At 42.9% G+C, this 22,556-nt stretch overlaps 1 protein-coding gene across 4 annotated transcripts in view; it reads left to right on the top strand.

Moving 5' to 3' along the window:
• SIAH1 (siah E3 ubiquitin protein ligase 1) overlaps nt 1-22,556 on the top strand; it is a 65,826-nt gene that overhangs the window by 2,021 nt on the left and 41,249 nt on the right. For 2 of the 4 annotated variants that reach the window (XM_029608480.1, XM_029608483.1), the window contains exon 2: nt 20,922-21,126. The exons of the other annotated variants lie outside the window; for them this stretch is intronic. In XM_029608480.1, coding sequence (XP_029464340.1) covers nt 21,060-21,126 — 67 coding nt within the window. In that variant the 5' untranslated portion in view covers nt 20,922-21,059. The remainder of the gene's footprint in view (nt 1-20,921; nt 21,127-22,556) is intronic. 4 annotated transcript variants of the gene reach the window in all.

Raw genomic sequence — 22,556 nt, 5'->3', positions numbered from 1 at the left:
AGAACATATTTCAATACATGGAATGTGTACTCTTCCTACCTGTTTTAAAAATTGTATTATTGTACGTGCAAAAATAAAGGACTTCTGTAAATCGGCATATTTTAAAGGAAATTACCAGTTTTACCAGTTAGTTCACCAGTTGCCCAGACTTCTCTTGGTTCTTCGGCCTGAACTCCCCCCACTTAACCCAGACCTCCCATCCAGTCAGTACTTCACAATAAACACTTTAAATATCATTTATGCCAGATAATTAGGTGTAAAATTAAGGGCAGATTTTAAAATCTGCGTGTGGGGGATACATTTGTGCGCACTGCCCGGCGCGCAAAAACGTACACCCAATTTTATAACATGTGCGTGCTGCCGCGCACATATTATAAAATCCAGGGTCAATGTGCGCAAGGGGTTGCTCACATGTGCACCTTGCACGCGCTGAGCCCTAGGGGAGCCCCAATGGCTTTCCCCGCTCCCTCCAAGGCCACTCAGAGGGAACTTTTCTTCCGCTCCCCCCCACCTTGTTTCAATTATTTAGGCAGGCGTATCTTGCGAGCGCCGGCTGCCAGCGCACCATCCCTCAGTGCCGGCAGGTCCCTGGACCGGCGCCACGCCCCCTTCCCATCCCTTTTTCAAAGCCCCGGAACATACGTGTGACCCTAGGCTCGGCGCGGGCAGGAGCAGGGTTTTCGTGGTTATGCGTGTAAGTAACACTCGTAATCCTTTGAAACTCTGCCCCTATAAGTTGGCAAATCTGCGTGTCTTTTAAAATAAAAATGCGCATAAATGTTGGAATGTGTCTAGACTGCTCCTTTTTTTATACATGTATATGTGCGTGTGAAAGTGAAAATATACATTTTCAACTTTTATAAAATACGGGATACATGAATAGATGTTAATGTGTAACATTTTGAAAATTCATCCCAAAATACTGTAATTATAAAAAGTAATGATTTTATAGCAGTTTGTATTTCTTATACAAAAAAGTGAATTGATTCACTTATCTCTTGCATTGCTCTATAATTTAAGAGGTCCCATAGAGACGAAAATGGGATAAACTCTATAGTATATCAGGCCCATTAAGTTTAAGGAAACCTTTTTTTGACTGACATTTTCCTCCTATTCTTTTTGGTCTTCTAGCTCAATAAGTAGAACTTTGCAAATCTGTTCTCATAGGGGAAATAGAATTTTATGGCTAGCAAGATATAATTGGTAGCTTGAGACATCTTCAACCTGGGAGGGAGGTGGGGGCTTTTTTGGTCCAGTCAGTCCAAAAAGGAGGCAGTAGTTTTGGCCTGGATCTCAGGAGGGCAGTGGTGATGGCAGCTTCGGTTTGAGGCATTGGTGGCTTTGGCCAGATTTGGGGAGGGGGGGTCCAGGATGGAGACAGGGGTTTTCACCTGCATGTGTAGGGATGTGCTTTTAGCGTGGAGGATGAGAGCAGTAACAGCCTTGAAGAGGAGAGAGAGAGCTATAGCAGCAGGGGTGGGGGCTAGAGGAAGAGAATGGGAGAGTTGCAGCAAGGAGAGATGATCACATTTATGTGATGTGGAGGAGAGATAGAGCTCCATTGGCGTGGGGGAGTACATTTGTGAGAAATGTACTCACCATCTCGTCCTTCTCCCAAAATAACAACCTACCCAACAAATTATTTGTGGAGTGGAGATAAGTACATGGCAATTGCATAAGTACTGGAGGAATTTTTGAATTCCTGATCATCAGAATTGAATTCTATTAGCATAGTGTGGCTACTGGGTGGGTGTTCCCATTATTTTTATAATTTCTTTCAATAGAGAAGTAAAATATTAAATGTTAGCTGGATGGGAAAATCTAGGGGAAGTAGAAGAGCAGTGGGCAAACTAAAAGGAGTTATAAGGACAACTAACCTTTTTGTTATGAAAGTAAATAAAGGAAAAAGAGGCTTTATTAGAGGAATAGCTGAGAAGCTAAGGAAAAAAGATTAGCGATCATTTACTGTCTGGGAAACTGATAAGCGTGGGGGTAACCTGTACGGAGCAGCAGCAATTACTACCCTTAAAACAATAAGCCTTGATGCTTTTGACACTACAACATCGCTCTCTGCTTTGACAGCAGTGTGGGTGGGGGTGTAAGAAGAACTAGATTCAGATGATAACATGGGCCCTGGCTTTTATGGTCTAGGGTTCTGTTAAAGGAAAAAGCAGAGGTCCAAGTCCATAAGCAAAGCACGTCAAGCAGCACTGTCTGAAATAAGAAGCTTGCTGGGCAGACTGGATGGATCATTTGGTTCTTTTCTGCCGTCATTACTATGTTACTATGTTTACTATGTTATAAACTACAAGAGATTGTAGAAAGAGGAAGACTAGCAATATCTAGAAAAGCTAAAGGAAACTGGGAAAGTAGTTAGAAATGTAAAGATGCGAATGGCAGAAAAAATAGCAAATTTGATAGAACAGGGGAACAACATTTTTTTTTAGATATGTTAGTGATAGAAGGAAGTGCAGAAGTGACATTGTGAGATCCAGAGTTGACGGAGAGGAATACGTAGAGGCTGATAAGGAAAACAAAATTGCTAACAAATATTTCTATTTAGTGTTCACTGTGGAAGGATAAGGACCAGGAGCAGAACTATCTTTTGTGAGGAACTAACTAGAAGTAGATAAAGTGATGGGTCAGGTGGCATCCAGTGATATTAAGGGAACTTAGAGAAGTTCTGGCAACTCCACTGGCTGACCTTTTCAGTGCTTCTTTAGTCTGGAATCGTTTTGGAGGACTGGACACAGGCATATTTGGTACTTAATCACAAAAATTGGAAATAAGGAGAAGCCGGGAACTAGAGGTCAGTTAGTCTAACCTCTATGGTGAGCAAATGAATGGAATCACTGCTAAACAGGATAGTGCAGTTTTTGGAATCAAGTGGCTTGCAAGATTTGAGACAGCCTGATTTTTACCAGAAGTAGCTCTTGTCAGACGAATCTAGTATCTTTTGATTGGGTGCCAGAGAAGTGGATCAGGGGAAAGTGCAAAATGTAACATACTTGGATTTCAGTAAGACCTTCAATATGGTTCCACATAGATGACTTATAAATAAATTGAGTGCTCTTAGTATGGACCCCAGAGTGACTGACTGGGTTAGAAACTGATTGAGTGGGAGGTGACAAAGCTTAGTGGTAAATGGAGCATTACTAGTATCTCAGAGATTGGTTCTTGGACTGATTCAACATTTTCCTGAGTGTCATTGCGGAAGGATTGTCGGGAAAGGTTTTGTCTTTTTGCTATTGATATAAAAACCTGCATTTGGGTAGACAGCCAGGAAGATGTTGAAAAATTGAGAAGGGATCTGGTAAGGCTCGAGGTTCTGGTAGCTTAAGATTTAATGCTAAAAAATACAGCATTATACATTTAGGATGCAAAAAAAAAAAAAAGGGAGCTACAGTATAAGGGAGGAGTGCTCAAACTGGTCCTTGGGGGGGCTCCCCAGCCAGTCAGGTTTTCAGGATATCCCTAATGAATATGCATGACATATTTGCATGCATAGGAGGTAGTGCATGCAAATCTCATGCATATTCATTAGGGATATTCTGAAAACCTGACTGGCTGGTGGGAGCCCCAAGGACTGGTTTGATCACCCCTGGTATAAGGGCTGAAATTCTTCTAAGTACAAAAAAAAAGAGCTGGATCTGGAAGTCATTGTATCTGATGATCTTAAGATGGCCAAACAGGTGTATAGTGTGACTGCAAAAACCAGAAAGATGCTTGGTTGCATACTGAGAGGAATAGTTGGCAGAAAAAAGGTGATATTGCCCTTAAGTCCTTGGTGAGATGTCATTTGGAATGCTGTGTGTAGTTCTGGAGACAGCACCTTCAAAAGGATATAAACTGGTTGAAGTTGGTCCAGAGGGTGGCTTCTGAAATGTTAGTAATCCCTATTCTAAAGCATCTGGGGACAGACTTAAAGATCTAAACATCTACACTCTAGAAGGCGGGATAAGGGATATATGATAGAAACATTGGAATACATCAGTTTCCATAGAGAGGAGGTGAGCCTCTTTCAAAGGAAAGGAGGCTCTGGAATGAGGGTGAAAGGACATAAACACTGTGGAGTAATCTAAGGAAAAGGGGCCTTGACATTCTCATACACTTCCCACCACCATCCTGATATATTTGCATGCTCCACAGGCTGGCCAGTAGCAGCCCAGCACCCCAGGATGGGGAGCTGCACAGCACACCATAAAAGGGGAACCTGTAAGTCAGCCACTGATCAAGTTGAGACTATCTTTGGCTCATTGCAGCAGTGTCAGAAAATACTGATCTGTTAAAACAAACAAACATGCATGTTCTATTTACATAGAAATATAGAACCTTAGAAATGTGATGGCAGAAAAAGATCCTTTGACGGCTTTAGTCTGCCCATCCACGCAAACTAATTCAGCATACAATTCCTATCACTCCTTTCAGAGATCCCCTGTGTTTATCCCGTGATTTCTTGAAATCAGATACTGTCTTTGTCTCCACCAAATCCACAGGGAGGCTGTTCCATGCATCCATACCCTCTCTTTTAAGAAATATTTCCTTTCCTCTCCCCCTCTTCATGCAGTTGCAAGTGGCTCTTCCTCTATCTTTTTGGAAGCTTAAATGGTTTAACACTTTTTTAAAAGATATTTACATCCTTATTCCCAACTTAGCTGGGCCACTATGGCAGCACTCTTTGGCAGAAGGGCCATAGACTGCAATTCCCTCCAGAACCTGCTACACACACACACCTAAGTCTACTGGGTATTATTATTGTGATAGTATGGGATTTGATGCTTTTGACTAAAGACAGAAGGAATCATAAAAGATGTTGGCAGAAAAGTCCATTTAGTCCATACAGTCTGCCCATTTGTACCTGTCTGCTGTGCAGTCATGGGTCTATCTTGATCTCTGATTGTCTTCCTCCCTCTTCTGTTCATATCTTTTCCATGCATTCTTTAATTCTGCTACTGTATGACTCCTACAATCCCTGCTGAAAGTCTGTTCCAGATGGCCACCACCCTCTCAGGAATCAAAACTGACTCTTCAGTAACATTGTTCAGTGGAGGTGAAGACTACAACTTTTCCTGTTGATAGCAGGGCTGAATTAGCCATGCTGTCATGGGAACTGTCCATCAGGGTCCAGGAGGCGGAGCTTCTAATACAGAGCTTTGCTCTGTGCGGCTGCGCATGGCTTCCCGCACAGAAAAACAGTCTCTCCTCAGTCTGTTTTTTCTGCGCGTGGGATCGCACGCAGGGCTTTGTTTCTCTTCAGGCTGTATAAGAAACAGACAAATGTCCAGAATACCGGATCCGAGGCCCTCAGAGTTCAAACCCTGCGATTGTGGCAAAATCATGTCCATCACAGACGGACATGATCGCTGCTATCGGTGCCTTGGGCCAGATCATCAGCAAGCCACATGTAAGTACTGTGGTAGCATGTCGCTGCGAGCCCGGCGTCAGAGGGCCCAAAAAATTCAAGCACTTCGTGAGGCAAAATCGGGATCGTATGCCCTACCTCAGAGGCTCACTCGTCTCCGGGGCCCACTAAGCAGAGGACCCTGAAAGTAAGAAGGGTGGCATCAGTCGGAGAAGACCAAACCCGGAGTCAAAGCCGTGACTCGCACGACTCAGCGGGATAAGGATTAATGCGTCAAGCGCAAGAGTCCATGAAGTGCGGCGCGGGTGACTTACCCAGACCTGCGTCGAATAGCTCCGCAGGGGTGTTGTCGACGCCATCGAAACATACGTCACAGACAACAGAGACACAAAACCTCATCGGCGCCAGGATTGGCGCAGACAAAACATTTGACGCATTCAACGATGCAAGCGTCAATGGCGACGCCTACTGTATCCAAACCGATGCATACAAAGTCTAAACCGACGCATGTAGCATCCACACCGATGCTTGGGGCGCCAAATAGATGCACGCAAAGCCAAAATTGACATACGTCTCTACTCATCTTTCCAGTAGTGAAACCTGCTCGGAGCATGAGTATAGGAAAGAGAAGCCCAGAGTGAGGTCGACTGGAAGCAACCCACAGTCTTCCCCATCCCCACGAAGGGGATCAATTTACACCTCGTAGCATCGGGACATGCGGCTCCCTAGCCCACACTTCTCTGAACACTCCATATCTCCCAGAAGTGAGAGCTACCATTGGTCGACAGTGCAATCTGAGGAGTACATCAGGGTTTCATCCTCCTCCTCCTTCTTCAGTATCTCACCATAGAACTGATGATACAGGACCATGGGAGCCATTCCGAAAGAGAAGGAAGATATCAGATCATGGGCAATCCCACTTGAGTCCTACTATGGGGCCAGATAACGTTTTGAGCATGGGATACAAGTCACTGTCTCAAACAATGAAACTGGTGAAGCCAAAGATGCCACCACAAACACAAGAGGCTTTTTCACAACTCTCGTCTGCCCTATTGGACTTCTTTGAAATGCTGCAGTCCACATTCACACTCCCTCCATCTCCAACGAGTAGTGCACCAGCTTCGCCTCACCCTCAGTCATCTCCGGAGCAGCCAAGGAACCCCTCGCCACCAGTTCCTTCCCACCATTCGACCACACAGTCGATTAGGGGACAATCACCAACAATGGCAGATTCGGATTCCCCTCAGTCATCACCCACATCGTCCGCGGGATACCCATCGGACCCGCCGGAGGACACACCTGAACCGTATTCGTCCCCGGAGGACCTGTCTTATCCCATATTCCTGGATAAAATAGGGACACTTCTTAACCTGGAAGTCCAAAAGGTACCGGATCCTAGGGCAGAAACGCTTGGTCTGCTGAAGATGTTTGACGTGCCAGCTGAACCCACCTCACTTCCATCCCACAAGGTATTGGAGTCTGTCCTGGAAAAATTGTGGGAAACTCCCTACACTATCCCGGCCAGTCTCCAGAAAGACTGATCTTAAATTTAGAATGCAAAAATCACAATTCTATTCTACTCCATGACTACCACACTCTTCACTGGTCGTAGAATCTGCGATGCAGCGAGCCAAATGTTCTAAACTACATGCATCTGCACCTCCAGGGAAAGAGCAACGACTCCTAGATGACTTTGGGAAAAGAGCGTATCAGTCATCAATGCTATCTTCCCGCATAAGTCAACACCAGTTCTACCTGGTTCAATATTTTTATGAAACTCTACAAACACTAAAGTTGGCACTGCCTACTCTGGAATCGTCGCCTTCTGCAATAACCCAGTCTATTCAGAAAATGGAAGAAGGCATTCGACACCTTCTCCGAACGGTTTACGAGGCATTCGAATCTTCATCTCGCACGTCAGCCTTGGTCATTGCCGCCCAACGAATGGCCTGGCTCTGCTCCAGTGCCATCAGAGAAGATCTTCACGAGCGGCTGGCAAATTTGCCATGCAAGGGGGAGAATCTTTTCAGGGACTGGTTCCAGGAGACTATGGCAAATTTAAAAGACCAGGCAGTTGCTGTCCAATCATTGACCCAGCCATTGTCCTTAGCCACGCAGCGCAGGTACTATACTTCTACCCACAGACAACCATATCATCGTCTACCCTTTAGGCAATACCAGCAATATAGGCCTGCTTCTTACAATCCACCACAGTGGGCGGCACCTCAACCTCTTCAATCTAGAAGGGGTAGACAGAGACTGCAGAGAACTCGGGCACAACAACCTCAGACGACATCCAAAATGACCCCATCGTTTTAATGCAGATGCCATCATCACTGCCACTAAACCCACCAGGCAGAATTACATTGTGCCTACCATGCTGGGAGACTATCACCCCAGATCTATGGGTTCTAGAAATAAGACAAGGGTATCAACTCAGTTTCAACAACAAACCCAATCTGCCACATCTGTTTGTCAACCGAGGTCAAAATCATCAGACTCAGTTGGCACAGGAAATTTTGTCACTACTCCAGCAGCAAGCGATAAGAAAAATTCCAACACATGCTCGCAACAAGGGATTCTATTCACCTTATTTCCTAATTCTCAAGAAAACCAGTGGGCAGCGACCGATTTGTGGATCTACGAGAGTTGAACAAACACCTAGTCAAAGAGAAGTTCAAAATGGTATCACTAAAAACCATCTTACCACTTCTTCAACCCAAGGATTTGATGTGCTCGATAAATTTGAAGGATGCCTACACCCATATTCCGATACACCACTCTTCGTGGCAGTATCTCTCCTTCCAATTTCGGGAACAGCATTATCAATACAGAGTACTACCCTACGGACTCTCAGCAGTCCCCAGGGTTTTCACCAAGTGTATGGCAGTGGTGGTGGCGCATCTCCGCCAGCAGGGCATCAAAATCTTTCCATACCTGGACGACTGGCTCATAGTGGCGTCCAAACCGCAAATTCTCAAGTTACCTTCACCTTTCAATGTCTGAACAGTTTGGGAATTGTAGTCAATTATCAGAAATCCAATTTGAACCCGACACAATCTCTTCAATTCATTGGAGCGTTTCTGGACATGATACGTACCAAAGCTTTCTTGCCGCAAGATCGGAGACTAGAAATGTGACGTCTCTTTCGGGCCATCCAATTCCTCAAGAAGCCTTCAGCACGGCAGATCCTCACCGTACTCGGGCACATGGCAGCAGCTATTCATACTGTTCCCAACACGAGACTACACATGCATTGTCTACAGTGGGGACTCAAACGACAATGGAGGCAGCACTCACAACCATTAACGTCGCGGGTGAGTTTGACTCGGGCCATGCTGCAAGATATAGCGTGGTGGCTCAAGGAACCGACTCTCAAGAAAGGAGCACTGTTCAGGTCACCCCCTCTCAGCGTATTTCTTACTACCGATGCCTCTCGCAAGGGCTGGGGAGCTCATTTGGACCAACTACAGACCCAAGGTCTATGGTCCCCACGAGAGCAATGCCTGCAGATCAATCTCCTAGAATTCAGAGCAGTAAAGAACGCTATCCAAACATTCCTTCCACACTTAAAAGGACAGCGGGTAATGGTCTACACTGACAATCAGGTAGCAATATTCTACATCAACAAACAAGGAGGGTCCAGTTCCTGGTCCCTCTGCAAGGAAACCCTTCAGGTTCTAGATCACGCGTCTCATCACTCAATACATCTTCAAGCGACGTACCTGCCGGGAGCCATCAACACTCGAGCTGACCGCCTAAGCCGCATATTCTACCCTCACGAGTGGACACTCAATCAGCAAGTAGTGGACACACTCTTCCAGGAATGGGGGAAGCCAGCGATGAACCTTTTTGCCACAGAGCTCAATGCGAGAGTCCCTCGGTTTTGCTCTGTGCGGGCCAGCGAATATCAAATGGCGCGTTCCTCCTGCCATGGACGGAACCTGTTATATATGCGTTTCCTCCAATACCCCTCATAACAAGAACATTGCAAAAATGCATAAGGGATGCAGCTCAGTTAATCTTAATAGCACCGGCGTGGCCCCGATAAACGTGGTACACCTACTACATCTATCAGTAGCAGATCCAATATTACTACCAGATCGCGCAGATCTCTTAACGCAGGAGGAAGGGACCTTACTGCACCCAATGCACAGCTCCCTACACTTGACAGCGTGGAGACTGAGTGGCTCCTCTTAACGGAACAAGGAATCTCCTTGTCTGCACGGAGTATACGTCTTGAATCACAGAAACCATCTACCAAACAGAATTATGGCTTCAAATGGAAAAGGTTTACGTCTTGGTGCTCAGCTAAGGGAATACATCCATTAGAATGCTCACCTGAAAGTTTATTGGATTTTCTTCACTCATTATTATGTCTCAGGCCTCGCAACCTTGTCTATTAGAGTACACCTCAGTGTGATAGCGGATCTCCGTCCATCCTTTCACGCTTTCTTAAAGCCCTTACCCACTTTCGGTCTCAGATTTCTAAACCTCCGGTGCCGTAGAACTTCAATTTAGTTTTGGAACAATTGATGTTAGCACCCTTTGAACCAAAGGACTCGGCTCACATCAAATACCTCACGTGGAAAGTAGTATTCCTCATCGCCCTAACGTCAGCGCGCAGAGTCGGTGAACTCAAGGCTTGAGTGCACTACAGACTGAATGTGCAATTTTATCATAACAAGGTAGTGCTTCCTTCAGAAAGTATTCACACAGTTCCACTTAAACCAATCCATCGAATTACCAACATTTTCCCAAACCTCATCTGAATGAGAGGGAATGGTTATTACATACATTGGACTGCAAAAGGGCGTTGGCATATTATAAAAGAACACATTCGGAGACACGAGCGTCCCAATTGTTTGTTTCTTTCAACCCAAATGCTCCGGGCCTCCCGGTAGCTAAAAGGACTATATTCAGCTGGATACCCCAATGCATTCAGTTCTGCTACCAGAAGAATAACCTACCATTATCGTCTCATCCTAATGCACACCAATTGAGGGCTGTGTCAACCTCAATGGCGCATCTCCGTTATGTACTGCCTATAGACATTTGCAAGGCGGCGACTTGGTCTTCGCTGCATACGTTCACATCTCACTACTGTTCAGATCAGCAGACAACAGACGAAGCTAAACTGGGACGCGTCATCTTGCAAACGGTGACAGCCTGAATATACAGCCGACTATCCACATTGTAGATCACGCATACAGACCTCATGAGCATATTGGGCGTGATTGGGAGCTTAGGACTCCCATGACAGCATGGCTAATTCAGCCCTGCTATCAATGGGAAAAAGCAAGTTTGCTTACTGTAAAGGGTGTTTCTGTAGATAGCAGGATGAATTATCCATGCTGACCCACTCACCTCACTGGATAGTCACCAAATTATGTTTCATGAACTGCTAAATCACAGACTGAGGAGACACTGTTTTTCTGAGCAGGGAGGCACGCGCAGCCGCACAGAGCAAAGGTCTGTATTCTACTTAGAAGCTCTGCCTCCTGGGCCCTGATGGACAGTTCCTATGACAGCATAGCTAATTCATCCTGCTATCTATGGAAACACCGTTTATGGTAAGCAAATTTGCTTTTAACAGTTTATTTCTGTTTTTCAGAGTAGTTTATACATAAGGTCCTTCATTTTCAGTTTAAACTGATTCTCACCCATACATTCCCAGATTTTTCCAGAGATGATATTCGGTTTCAACAGATATTCATCCTAATTTTAGAATGATTAAAAATGTGCTCGCTTGCAGATGCAGTGTTTTTTAAGGCCTCCAGGTACTGCTGGAAGCCAGTGTGAGCACTGCTTTGTTTCAAGTCCCATCCTCCACCAGTAAAAGCACTCACCCTCCAGTGCCACCCATGTCATGTGTCAAGTCCTGCCTTGTCATCCCCCAAGCTGCCAAAGTGCCTGCTCTCTGGTGGCATGAATGCAGGCCCTGCCCACCAGGTGCACTTTCTGGAAGATTCCCTGGTCATGCATAAAAGCAGAAGTGCAGTATTGCAGAGCGAGGGAGCCTCAGTAAACATGCCAAGGGAGAGGGAAGCAGCCTGGAGCCACCAACAGTAAGGATGAATGCTGCTGTGAGTGTGTATGTGTGTGTGTGTGTGTGTGTGTGTAGGGGGCGGGGGGCAGGGAGGGAGATTTCTTGGTGGGGTGGGAGGAGAGAGAGATAGGCATGCTAGGCAGGAGGTCAGGGATGGGGTTGCTGCTGGGTGGATGGGTGGGAGAATGATGTTCTATTATCCTGGCTTCTGTCCACCAAAATAAACTCAGATATTTGCCTGGAAAAATGAGAATTTTTTTTTTCAACTGAATTTATCCTGTTTTTGTTCTTATAATAAATCCTGATAAATTCCCAGGAAAAAATGATGTGACCACAACTACCTAACACTTAGGCCTGGTAGTCTCCTTTCAACTCTGATTGCTAATCCATTTGCTTGAAGCTTGATTATAATTTTTGCTTGTTTAGGTTCATTGCTGTTTTATTTGTGAAGAGTTTTCTGGAGTGGAAATGTAGGGAGAATGTATTCGGTTGAATATACTTAAGATGAATGTTTGATTTTTGCAGAATGGTAATTAGATTGGATCTGTTGAAATGTTTAAAATTTGAGTTGGATAATAAGCAAAAGAATTTGATAGCTAGTTAAGTGTTATCACACTATGGTAGTTTGAGGACTTACATGGAAATGTCCATATGCAGCTACCGTATATGGGCTGAAGTTTTTTTGAGGGAATTTGTAGGAATGCATCAAATTGGAAGCATTAGTTTGTATTGGGAAGCCCAAAATTCATAGGTTAGAAATCCTGTGTTGGCTTTGAGCAAGATTTTGACCTCTATGTGTTGAACTTTGGCTGCTTTAGAAATAAGTGCCTTAATATTAATACAGATACTACTAAATAGTGTCAGATAATAACTAGGTTGCCACTGATTTATAGTTTTGTGTGTATAATTATGTTTATTTCCACATATATATTCTACAGATTGATCCATATTTTCTTTCCTTTTTTTGACCTGGCGCCTTCCTCCTGCTTTGAGCTTCCAGCTCACTCGAAACCAGGCCTGAGATCTGTTACCATGAGTCTTCATTCACAAATATTTGGGGATTTTTTCCCATTTTATTGCAGTGACAATTCTTGGCAAGAGGCCATGCACTAGAGTTTCTTTCAGAACCACAGCTCCAGTCAACTAGAAGATTGGAAGACCTGAGCTGAGAAATGAATCCAGGTTCTTCTGCATGATAGTGTTCAGCAATGCCACTGAGCTGGCCCACGTTGGTCATGTTTTTTGTAATATCTGAGCCTGAGACATATTTGTATTAATATTGTTTGTTACAAAGACAGGATATTTTAACTTCCTTATCCTTCCAGACTAGTCCAAAGTGGACTTTGTCCCCACTACCAGCAAATGGAGGCAGAGAGAAAGTTGATCTCACCTGACATCCATCAATGGGAGACTTGAATTACCCCAATATAGACTGGGTAAATGTATCATCGGGTCACACTAGAGAGATAACGTTCCTGGATGGAATAAATGATAGCTTTATGGAGCAATTGGTTCAGGAACAGACGAGAGAGGGAGCAATTTTAGATCTAATTCTCAGTGGAGCACAGGACTTGGTGAGAGAGGTAACGGTGGTGCGGCCGCTTGGCAATAGTGATCATAATATGATCAAATTTGATTTAATGACTGAAAAAGGAACAGTGTGCAAATCCAAGGCTCTCGTGCTAAACTTTCAAAAGGGAAACTTTGATAAAATGAGAAAAATTGTTAGAAAAAAACTGAAAGGAGCAGCTACAAAAGTAAAAAATGTCCAAGAGGTGTGGTCATTGTTAAAAAATACCATTCTAGAAGCACAGTCCAGATGTATTCCACACATTAAGAAAGGTGGAAAGAAGGCAAAACGATTACCGGCATGGTTAAAAGGGGAGGTGAAAGAAGCTATTTTAGCCAAAAGATCTTCATTCAAAAATTGGAAGAAGGATCCAACAGAAGAAAATAGGATAAAGCATAAACATTGGCAAGTTAAATGTAAGACATTGATAAGGACAGGCTAAGAGAGAATTTGATAAAGAAGTTGGCTGTAGAGGCAAAAACTCACAGTAAAAACTTTTTAAAATATATCCGAAGCAGAAAGCCTGTGAGGGAGTCAGTTGGACCGTTAGATGATCGAGGGGTTAAAGGGGCACTTAGAGAAGATAAGGCCATCGCAGAAAGATTAAATGATTTCTTTGCTTCGGTGTTTACTGAAGAGGATGTTGGGGAGGTACCTGTAATGGAGAAGGTTTTCATGGGTAATGATTCAGATGGACTGAATCAAATCACGGTGAACCTAGAAGATGTGGTAGGGCCTGATTGGACAAACTGAAGAGTAGTAAATCACCTGGACCGGATGGTATACACCCCAGAGTTCTGAAGGAACTAAAAAATGAAATTTCAGACCTATTAGTAAAAATTTGTAACTTATCATTAAAATCATCCATTGTACCTGAAGACCGGAGGATAGCAAATGTAACCCCCAATATTTAAAAAGGGCTCCAGGGGCGATCCGGGAAACTACAGACCGGTTAGCCTGACTTCAGTGCCAGGAAAAATAGTGGAAAGTGTTCTAAACATCAAAATCACAGAACATATAGAAAGACATGGTTTAATGGAACAAAGTCAGCATGGCTTTACCAGGGCAAGTCTTGCCTCACAAATCTGCTTCACTTTTTTGAAGGAGTTAATAAACATGTGGATAAAGGTGAACCGGTAGATATAGTATACTTGGATTTTCAGAAGGCGTTTGACAAAGTTCCTCATGAGAGGCTTCTAGGAAAAGTAAAAAGTCATGGGATAGGTGGCGATGTCCTTTCGTGGATTGCAAACTGGCTAAAAGACAGGAAACAGAGAGTAGGATTGAATGGGCAATTTTCTCAGTGGAAGGGAGTGGACAGTGGAGTGCCTCAGGGATCTGTATTGGGACCCTTACTTTTCAATATATTTATAAATGATCTGGAAAGAAATACGACGAGTGAGATAATCAAATTTGCAGATGACACAAAATTGTTCAGAGTAGTTAAAATCACAAGCAGATTGTGATAAATTGCAGGAAGACCTTGTGAGACTGGAAAATTGGGCATCCAAATGGCAGATGAAATTTAATGTGGATAAGTGCAAGGTGATGCATATAGGGAAAAATAACCCATGCTATAATTACACAATGTTGGGTTCCATATTAGGTGCTACAACCCAAGAAAGAGATCTAGGTGTCATGGTGGATAACACATTGAAATCGTCGGTGCAGTGTGCTGCGGCAGTCAAAAAAGCAAACAGAATGTTGGGAATTATTAGAAAAGGAATGATGAATAAAATGGAAAATGTCATAATGCCTCTGTATCGCTCCATGGTGAGACCGCACCTTGAATACTGTGTACGATTCTGGTCGCCACATCTCAAAAAAGATATAATTGCGATGGAGAAGGTACAGAGAAGGGCTACCAAAAATGATAAGGGGGATGGAACAACTCCCCTATGAGGAAAGACTAAAGAGGTTAGGACTTTTCAGCTTGGAGAAGAGACGACTGAGGGGGGGGATATGATAGAGGTGTTTAAAATCATGAGAGGGTCTAGAACGGGTAGATGTGAATCGGTTATTTTACTCTTTCGGATAGTAGAAAGACTAGGGGGCACTCCATGAAGTTAGCATGGGGCACATTTAAAACTAATCAGAGAAAGTTCTTTTTTACTCAACGCACAATAAAACTCTGGAATTTGTTGCCAGAGAATGTGGTTCGTGCAGTTAGTATAGCTGTGTTTAAAAAAGGATTGGATAAGTTCTTGGAGGAGAAGTCCATTACCTGCTATTAAGTTCACTTAGAGAATAGCCACTGCCATTAGCAGTGGTAACATGGAATAGACTTAGTTTTTGGGTACTTGCCAGGTTCTTATGGCCTGGATTGGCCCACTGTTGGAAAGAGGATGCTGGGCTTGATGGACCCTTGGTCTGACCCAGTATGGCATTTTCTTATGTTCTTATGTTCTTACTATATATTCTGGTATATCAAGGAAGGTGCCAGTAGCTCTCTGCCTCTGGCAGATAGTAGGTTAAGTCTGTTGCAGCAGGAAGTTGGAGGAAAGTGTTTCCTAGGGCAACAGCCTTAATACCAGGCTCCCAAGTGGGTGCCTTGGCTGAGTTGGGGACTTCTTCATGACAACAGTCAGAAGGGTGGCTACTCTTCCTCCCCCAGGAGGAAAGATTTTGCACCATCCAGGGTCAATTATTCTGGTAGCCCAAGATGGGGCATGCCGCATGATGTATTGTGGCTTAAGTTAGGAGAACCAATCAGATGAAAAACCTACTGCACCAAGCACTGGTATTCATAGAGGATCCAGCACAATTTTATCTTACATTATGGCTCTTGAGAGGAAGAGACTCTGCAGAAGCGGTTATTCAGAAGAGGTAAAATCAACTTTACTGAAAACAAGAAAGATTTGCACCTCTCTAACATACATTAGAATTTGGAAGATCTTTGAAGGTGGCAGAGGAAGAGAAATGTACAACCACAGAAAGCTCAAGTACCTGCTATTCTTCAATTTCTACAGGATGGCTAGATAAAGGGCTATCAGTGAGCTCATTGCGGATACAGTTGGCAATGATTGCATGCTATAGTGTTGCATCTGGATGTAGTCCACTTCCTGAAAGGGGAGCTCTAGCTCAGGCCACCAGTAAAGCCACTAGTCCCACCATGGGACCTAAATCTGGTCCTCTGAGCCTTGACAGGGACACCATTTGAGTCTCTGAGGAGTGCATCCATAAAGGTTTGTTGCCATTTTTCTGTCCATTTGTTCGGCCGGAAGGATCTCAGCATTATAGGCATTGTCCTGTAAACAATTCTTTCCTGGCCTTTTCGAAAGAAAAGAAACACAATCATTCCTACTGAAGGTTAGGGCTTAACTTATGGGGGAATAGCCTGGCTTTTCAGGCTCAAAAGGCAGAGCAGAAAGGGTGTTCTGCTCCAGTTCCTCCTCCAGGCAGCCTGCAGGGAAGAGAAGGAGAGCGGGGGAGCCTGGAAAACAGCCACACTGCTCCCTAATCCACACTCTCCCCTCTTGCTCCCCCTCACCTCTTCTGTATTGCAGGTAACAGAAGGGGTGATACTGAAGCAAACACTGCAGAACAGTCTAAAAAATTAACAAGTTTGAAACTTATGAGCATGAGTGCCAATTGTCAAAGCCTCAGCCCTGGTCTTGATGAATGGCACTACTCACAACTTTCAAACTTGTGCTAATTCAGCCCCTTTAAGTGTCCATTTTTGAAGGCTTACTTTCTGGCAGAACAACCCAGAATGGACCAAAGAAAGTGGAGCAGAACTGGCAGTGTAAAATTGTGTCTGGCTCCCCTGAGGAAACGGAACAGAGCCAGTAGCTGCATGGATAATTTATGGCTCTCCAGAGGAGAACAGAGTATTGGAGCTGCTTACCCTGAGATAAGGACAACCACATGGCTTTGATTCGGGGCCCTGGTCCCACTGCTTTACACAGGTTGCACCACCCTGCTCATCTCACCCCCCCCCCCCCCCCACAGTTCCACTTCTTTTTTGCCTGTAAATTAAGCCCTTCGGAAGGTAGTATCAGATATGGATTAAGGAAAGCAATTGAGACAGCATACATAAAGGGAAAGCTGGTGCCAGAGGCCCCTAAAAATACATCTACAAGGCCTCGGACAGTTTCAATGGTCAGAACAGAGATTAGTGGCCTCAGCAGAAATCTGCAGGGCAGCCCACATGGACATCGCTATATTAATTACAAAAATGCTATAGGCTGAATCTTCAGGAGAGGGAGGACACAACATTTCTAGAATACTCCTGTCTGGGATAGGTACTGCATAGGTGCATCTCACTTGCCTGGACTGTTCTGGCAGGATGATGAGGAAGGTTAATTTAGGTTCTTACCTGTCCTAACAAACCAGTCCAGAACCCACCCACTAAGAATCTGAGGGAGATATATATCCCAACATATCTATTCTATATATACACACATACACACACACATCCCACATATCTATTTCTATATATAGATATATATAGAAATAGATATGTGGGATGTGTGTGTGTATAGATATAGATATAGATATATAGACCTTTTATATACCATCATTCTATGTAAAGATCACAACGGTTTACAAAGTGACATTCATAGTTGTAATTCACCAAAGATTGGTTACAGGGGAGGTAATCATAGGCAGGCATTAATATCTATCAGGTTACATTTTCTGGTACCTTTATGAAATTTGTCTAGTACATATGTCAAAGATTACAGATAATATAAAATGATAGTTATCACATCTTAGTGGATTGTTTTGAGGGTATCGCTTTCTCTTGTTTGATTTATTCTTTATGATTCGGTTATTGTCTTTTGACCTTTTTGTCTTTGTGGTTCTGTATATTCTAATGGTTTTAAGTTAAATTAAATGCGTTCTTGAATAGCCATGTTTTTAGTTCACATTTAAATCTCTTTCTATCTGGTAAAATACGTAAAGTCTCAGGCAGAGAAGTCCAGAGCTTTGGACCAGCTATGGAAAACAGTCTATCTCTTATTTGTGTCAGATGTGTGCTCCGTATTGTGGGAATAGTCAGTGGCCCTTTATTTTGAGATCTTAATGTTTGTTGCGGATTGAAAGGTTGTAGTGTCACTCCTAACAAACTGGTGTTATTGAGTGAATGATGTTGAATATTACTATACTTTATAGTGGATTCTGGATTGTACTGGTAACCAATGCAGTGACATCAGTGAGGGTGTGATGTGATCATAAATCCTGGTTCCTAATAATATTCGTGCTGCTGCATTTTGTAATAGTTGAAGAGGTTTTAAGTGGCTTGCTGGAAGACGTAGTAGGGAAGGAGTTACAGTAGTCAAGGTTTGAGAAGATTAGTGTTTGCCTTATAGTTCGGAAGTCCATGTGAGTTAATGGTAGTTTTAACTGTTGAGGTATCCACAACTTAGTGTAACCTGTCTTAATTAATTTACTGATGTGTATTTTTATTCAGGCCGATACAGAATGGTGCGCTCAGCTGAGCGCACCGTTTAGCCCCATTTGACCGCACGTTTTACATGCGCTATTATTACCTCTTATACTGTAAGGGGTAATAGCATGTAGAAAACGCGCCGGGCCCCCCCCCCCGAAACTAATAGCGCTCATTACATGGAAATGCATGTTGATGAGGTTATTAGTTATCCCCATGGGATACTGAAAGTAAAAAGTGCGGCCAAACCACACATTTTTCTCTCAGAAATTAACGCCTGCCCAAAGGCAGGCGTTAATCAGGGACAACACCCGGAAAGGTGTACAGAAAAGCAGAAAAAACTGCTTTTCTGTACACCCTCCAACTTAATATCATGGCGATATTAAGTCGGAGGTCCCAAAAAAAAAAGCTGTCCACTGGCCTGCGGGTTGGAAAACGGATGCTCAATTTTGCCGGCGTCCGTTTTCTGAACCTGTGGCTGTCGGTGGGTTCGACAGCCGATGCCGGTATAATTAAGCGTCTGTTGTCAGACCCACTGATAGCCGCCATTTCCGCTAATAAGGAGGTACCGTAGTGCCTCCTTATTAGCGCTGGTCCTAATTTAAATAAAGAATCATGCGCTCAGGAGAGCGGGTGCTCGCCTCAGAGTGCCGGCTCCCCCGCGGAGTTTATTGAATCGGCCTGATTGTGAGGTTCTCATCTAATTGTACACCTAAATCCCATACTTGATTTGAAGGATTAATTTGAAAATAATTCATCTAGGGCAGGTGATTTATCTATCAATGAGTTTCTACTCAGCCAAATGATTTCAGTCTTTTGGGGGTTTAATGTTTAAGTTTCAAAAGTTCTTGTTGTATTGCTTTCATATAGGTAGAGAAAAATGAAGCTGTATGTCCAAATGTTCTGGTGAGTGGGATGTAAAATTGTATGATGTCAGCATAGAAGAAGAAAGTTATTTTTAGATTCGTCAGTAATTTACACAGTGGGAGCATGTAAATATTGAATAGTATTGCTGAGAGGGCTGAGCCTTGAGGGATACCTATATAGCAATGGAAAGTATCAGATATATGGTTGCCTAGTTTGACTTGGAATGTTCTATTAGCTAGGAATAAATAGAACCATGTTAGAACCCTGCCGTCAATGCCAATGTTTTTCATCTGACGGCATATCAGGTTATGGTCCACGGTGTTGAAGGCGGCCGTTAGATCAATTAGCACAAGGCAATATGATTTGTCTGCATAAAGTTCTTGTAAAACCGGGTCCATTAGTGAAAGGAGTAATATCTCAGTTGAATGATATTTCCTAAATCCGAATTGATTTGCGGAGAGTATATTTTGATCTTCCAAGTGATTTATAAGCTGGGATAAAACTGCTTTCTCAAGAACTTTTACAAGAAAAGACAAGTTGGATGTTGGATGATAGTTGTCCCAGTCATCAGCTCGATCAATTTTATCACAGCTTTTTTTAACCCAATTAGAACATTTCCTTCTGAGAGAGGTTAACTAATGTTGTGATTGTCTGAATTATAACCCCATGTACTTGTTTCAAGGAATTTGCTGGGTGAATGGCAGGTTTAATTTTAGTAATGATTTGAATAATTTCCAGATTAAATACTCTGTCAAATGTGGACCATTTAACCATACCATTAGAGTCTTCAGGTGTTTTTAATGGAGAACAGGTAGGGAATTGTGTTTTTAATTTATTGATTTTGTCTAAGAATGCTGTGGCATGTTCATTGCAAGCGACCTTTGTGAAATTGTAGTTTCTTGTGATGGAAGATGTCGGGTCTTTTAATAACATTTTTAAAAACCTCATAGAGCAGTTTAGAATTAAATATAACCCTGTGAATCTGCTTAGGATAATTTTTTTTCTTTATTGATTTGTATACAGTATTTTGTAAGAAAAGATTTATATTTTCCTAGGGATTTAGCTGATGGGCATTTCCGCCATTGTTTCTCTAATTTTCGAAGGTTCTGTTTGTTGCTTCCTAATTCATCATTGTACCAGGGCTTATGTTTGGAGTTATTCTTTTCTTTGTTAATAGTTTTCATCTGGATGGGACTGAGTTTTTTCAGTCATGTCATTGACAGCTTTATGAAAACTAAACTAAGATCAAAGGGAATCAACATATAGCCATATAAAACACTTATATATAAAAACATTTTTAAGACATCTTTAATTATTTGGTTAATAATCAGGGCAAACATAAACTATTTACAGCATTGTCTTGCAGTTCTTATCCAATTAAACTTTATCTGGTGAGTTTACATTAATAGTTTTTCTCATGCTAGCTCTTTGTCAAATTAATACATGATGATTTCTTTGACTATTTTTATTAGTTTTTATTCAGTTTTTCAGAGAGCATCTGAATGGACATTTTGGCTTTGGAGCCATTTACTGGCAGTCCAAAGTCAGGAAGAACATTTAAAATTTAAAACATTTTTTTCCTCCACCCTTGTAAATAATTCAATATATTAAAAAAACCTGTTTGTCTATTGGTGGTTAAAATAATTTTTGTAGCTTTTTTTTTTTTAATTTTTCTCATTTACAGCCGATCTTGAGAAATCCATTTTACCGCATTTGAAAGAACTTCTCTACCCTATGAGACTATCTGCATGTGGAATTACAAGAAAAGACCCTCAACTTCAGTTTTTTGAGCATTCAGATTTTCCAGAATCAATATTGATATATGTATGTTGTTTATCAACAAATGCCCGTGAAGAAGCTGTTTCAGCAAAACAGCGGCCTCTGTTGGGGTACGTTAGTGAATTTGAATCCATTGCACTCAACATTTGAGATTTTGTATACATTGTATCCCTGTTTTATTTTCTGTTGGGTAAGGCATAAAGGGCCAGATTTTAAAAGGGTTGTGCGCATAAGGCACACACGTAACCTTTTTAAAAAAAACCCCTGCGCGCAAGCCCCGGGACGCGCGTAAGTCCTGGGGCTTGCAAAAAGGGGCGTGGCCAGGGGGTGCGGTTTTGGATTGGGGGCGTGTGGGCAGTCCGGGGGCATGGCCGAATGCCCCAACACAGCAGCCTGTGTCAGGGCCTGCCGCACTGGCGCGCGTAAGTTACTACTGCCCGGAGGAACTAGTAACTTTTCTGATAAAGGGGGGGGAGAAGGGGGGGTCTAGATAGGGCCGGGAGGGGAAGGTGCGGGGGGGATGGAAGGAAAGTTGCCTCTGAGGCCGCGCCGATCAGAGTGGCCTCGGAGGAACGGGCAGCGCGCGCAGGGCTCGGCGCGGGCAAGTTGCACAAATGTGCACCCTCTTGCGCGTGCCGACCCTGGATTTTATAAGATACGCGCGGCTACGTGCGTATCTTATAAAATCCAGCGTACTTTTGTTCGCGCGCGCGCTCTCTTTTAAAATATACCCCAAAGAACTTTGTATACGTTGTATCTAGGATGGTACTTTGGTATTTCCTACAATGAAATATTCATTTATGGTTTTATTTTTGGTGTGAATGAGTTTGCGTGCATGTTTGGTATGTGTGTAGTATTTTTTTTAATTGAATGTTTGGTGCCTGTGGTTTTGAGGGTTTTTGGACCTTTTCAATGACTTTACACTGTTTAAGGTTTTGTGATAAGATGTTTTAAAATTGTTTTTTTGATTATATAATTGTTTTGTTTAAAAAGTATTTATATCCTGCGCCCTCCAAAGTTTGGGGCGGGTTACAGTAACACATGCATAATAACATTTAAGACATAAAATTAAAAACAGACTTAATACACAATATAAGGATAAAATATTAACATTGATAGAAGAATGGAATTTCAAAGAAAATTAGAAACAAGATGAGGTTATGACATAAGTCAGGGAAGGCATGCAGAAAAAGGTGGTGTTTAAGGGCTTTCTTAAAGGTGCTTTTGTCTGTGGTTAGTCTGATGTTGGGGGGGGGAATTGCGTTCCATAGGCTGAGTCCTGCTATGGAGAAAGCATGTTCTCTAGTTGTAATTAGCCTTGTTCTCGGAGAGGGAATTTGTAATCGTTTATTCTTCAATCTAAGATTTTTGCAGGGAGTGTATGTCTATATGGATAGGTTGATTCCCTTTGATCTTAGTTTTGATTTCCCAATTTTTGGGGATTGTGTTGTTAATACCTTCACTGTGTTTCTGCTTTTGCAGTTGATAATTTTATCCCAGGAATAAAAAGATGTGGAATTTGATTTAGTTCATGGAGTTT

This window comes from Rhinatrema bivittatum, chromosome 7 (genome assembly GCF_901001135.1).
Source record: "Rhinatrema bivittatum chromosome 7, aRhiBiv1.1, whole genome shotgun sequence".
Classification (NCBI taxonomy): domain Eukaryota; kingdom Metazoa; phylum Chordata; class Amphibia; order Gymnophiona; family Rhinatrematidae; genus Rhinatrema; species Rhinatrema bivittatum.
This window is presented reverse-complemented; position numbering and strand designations above follow the sequence as displayed.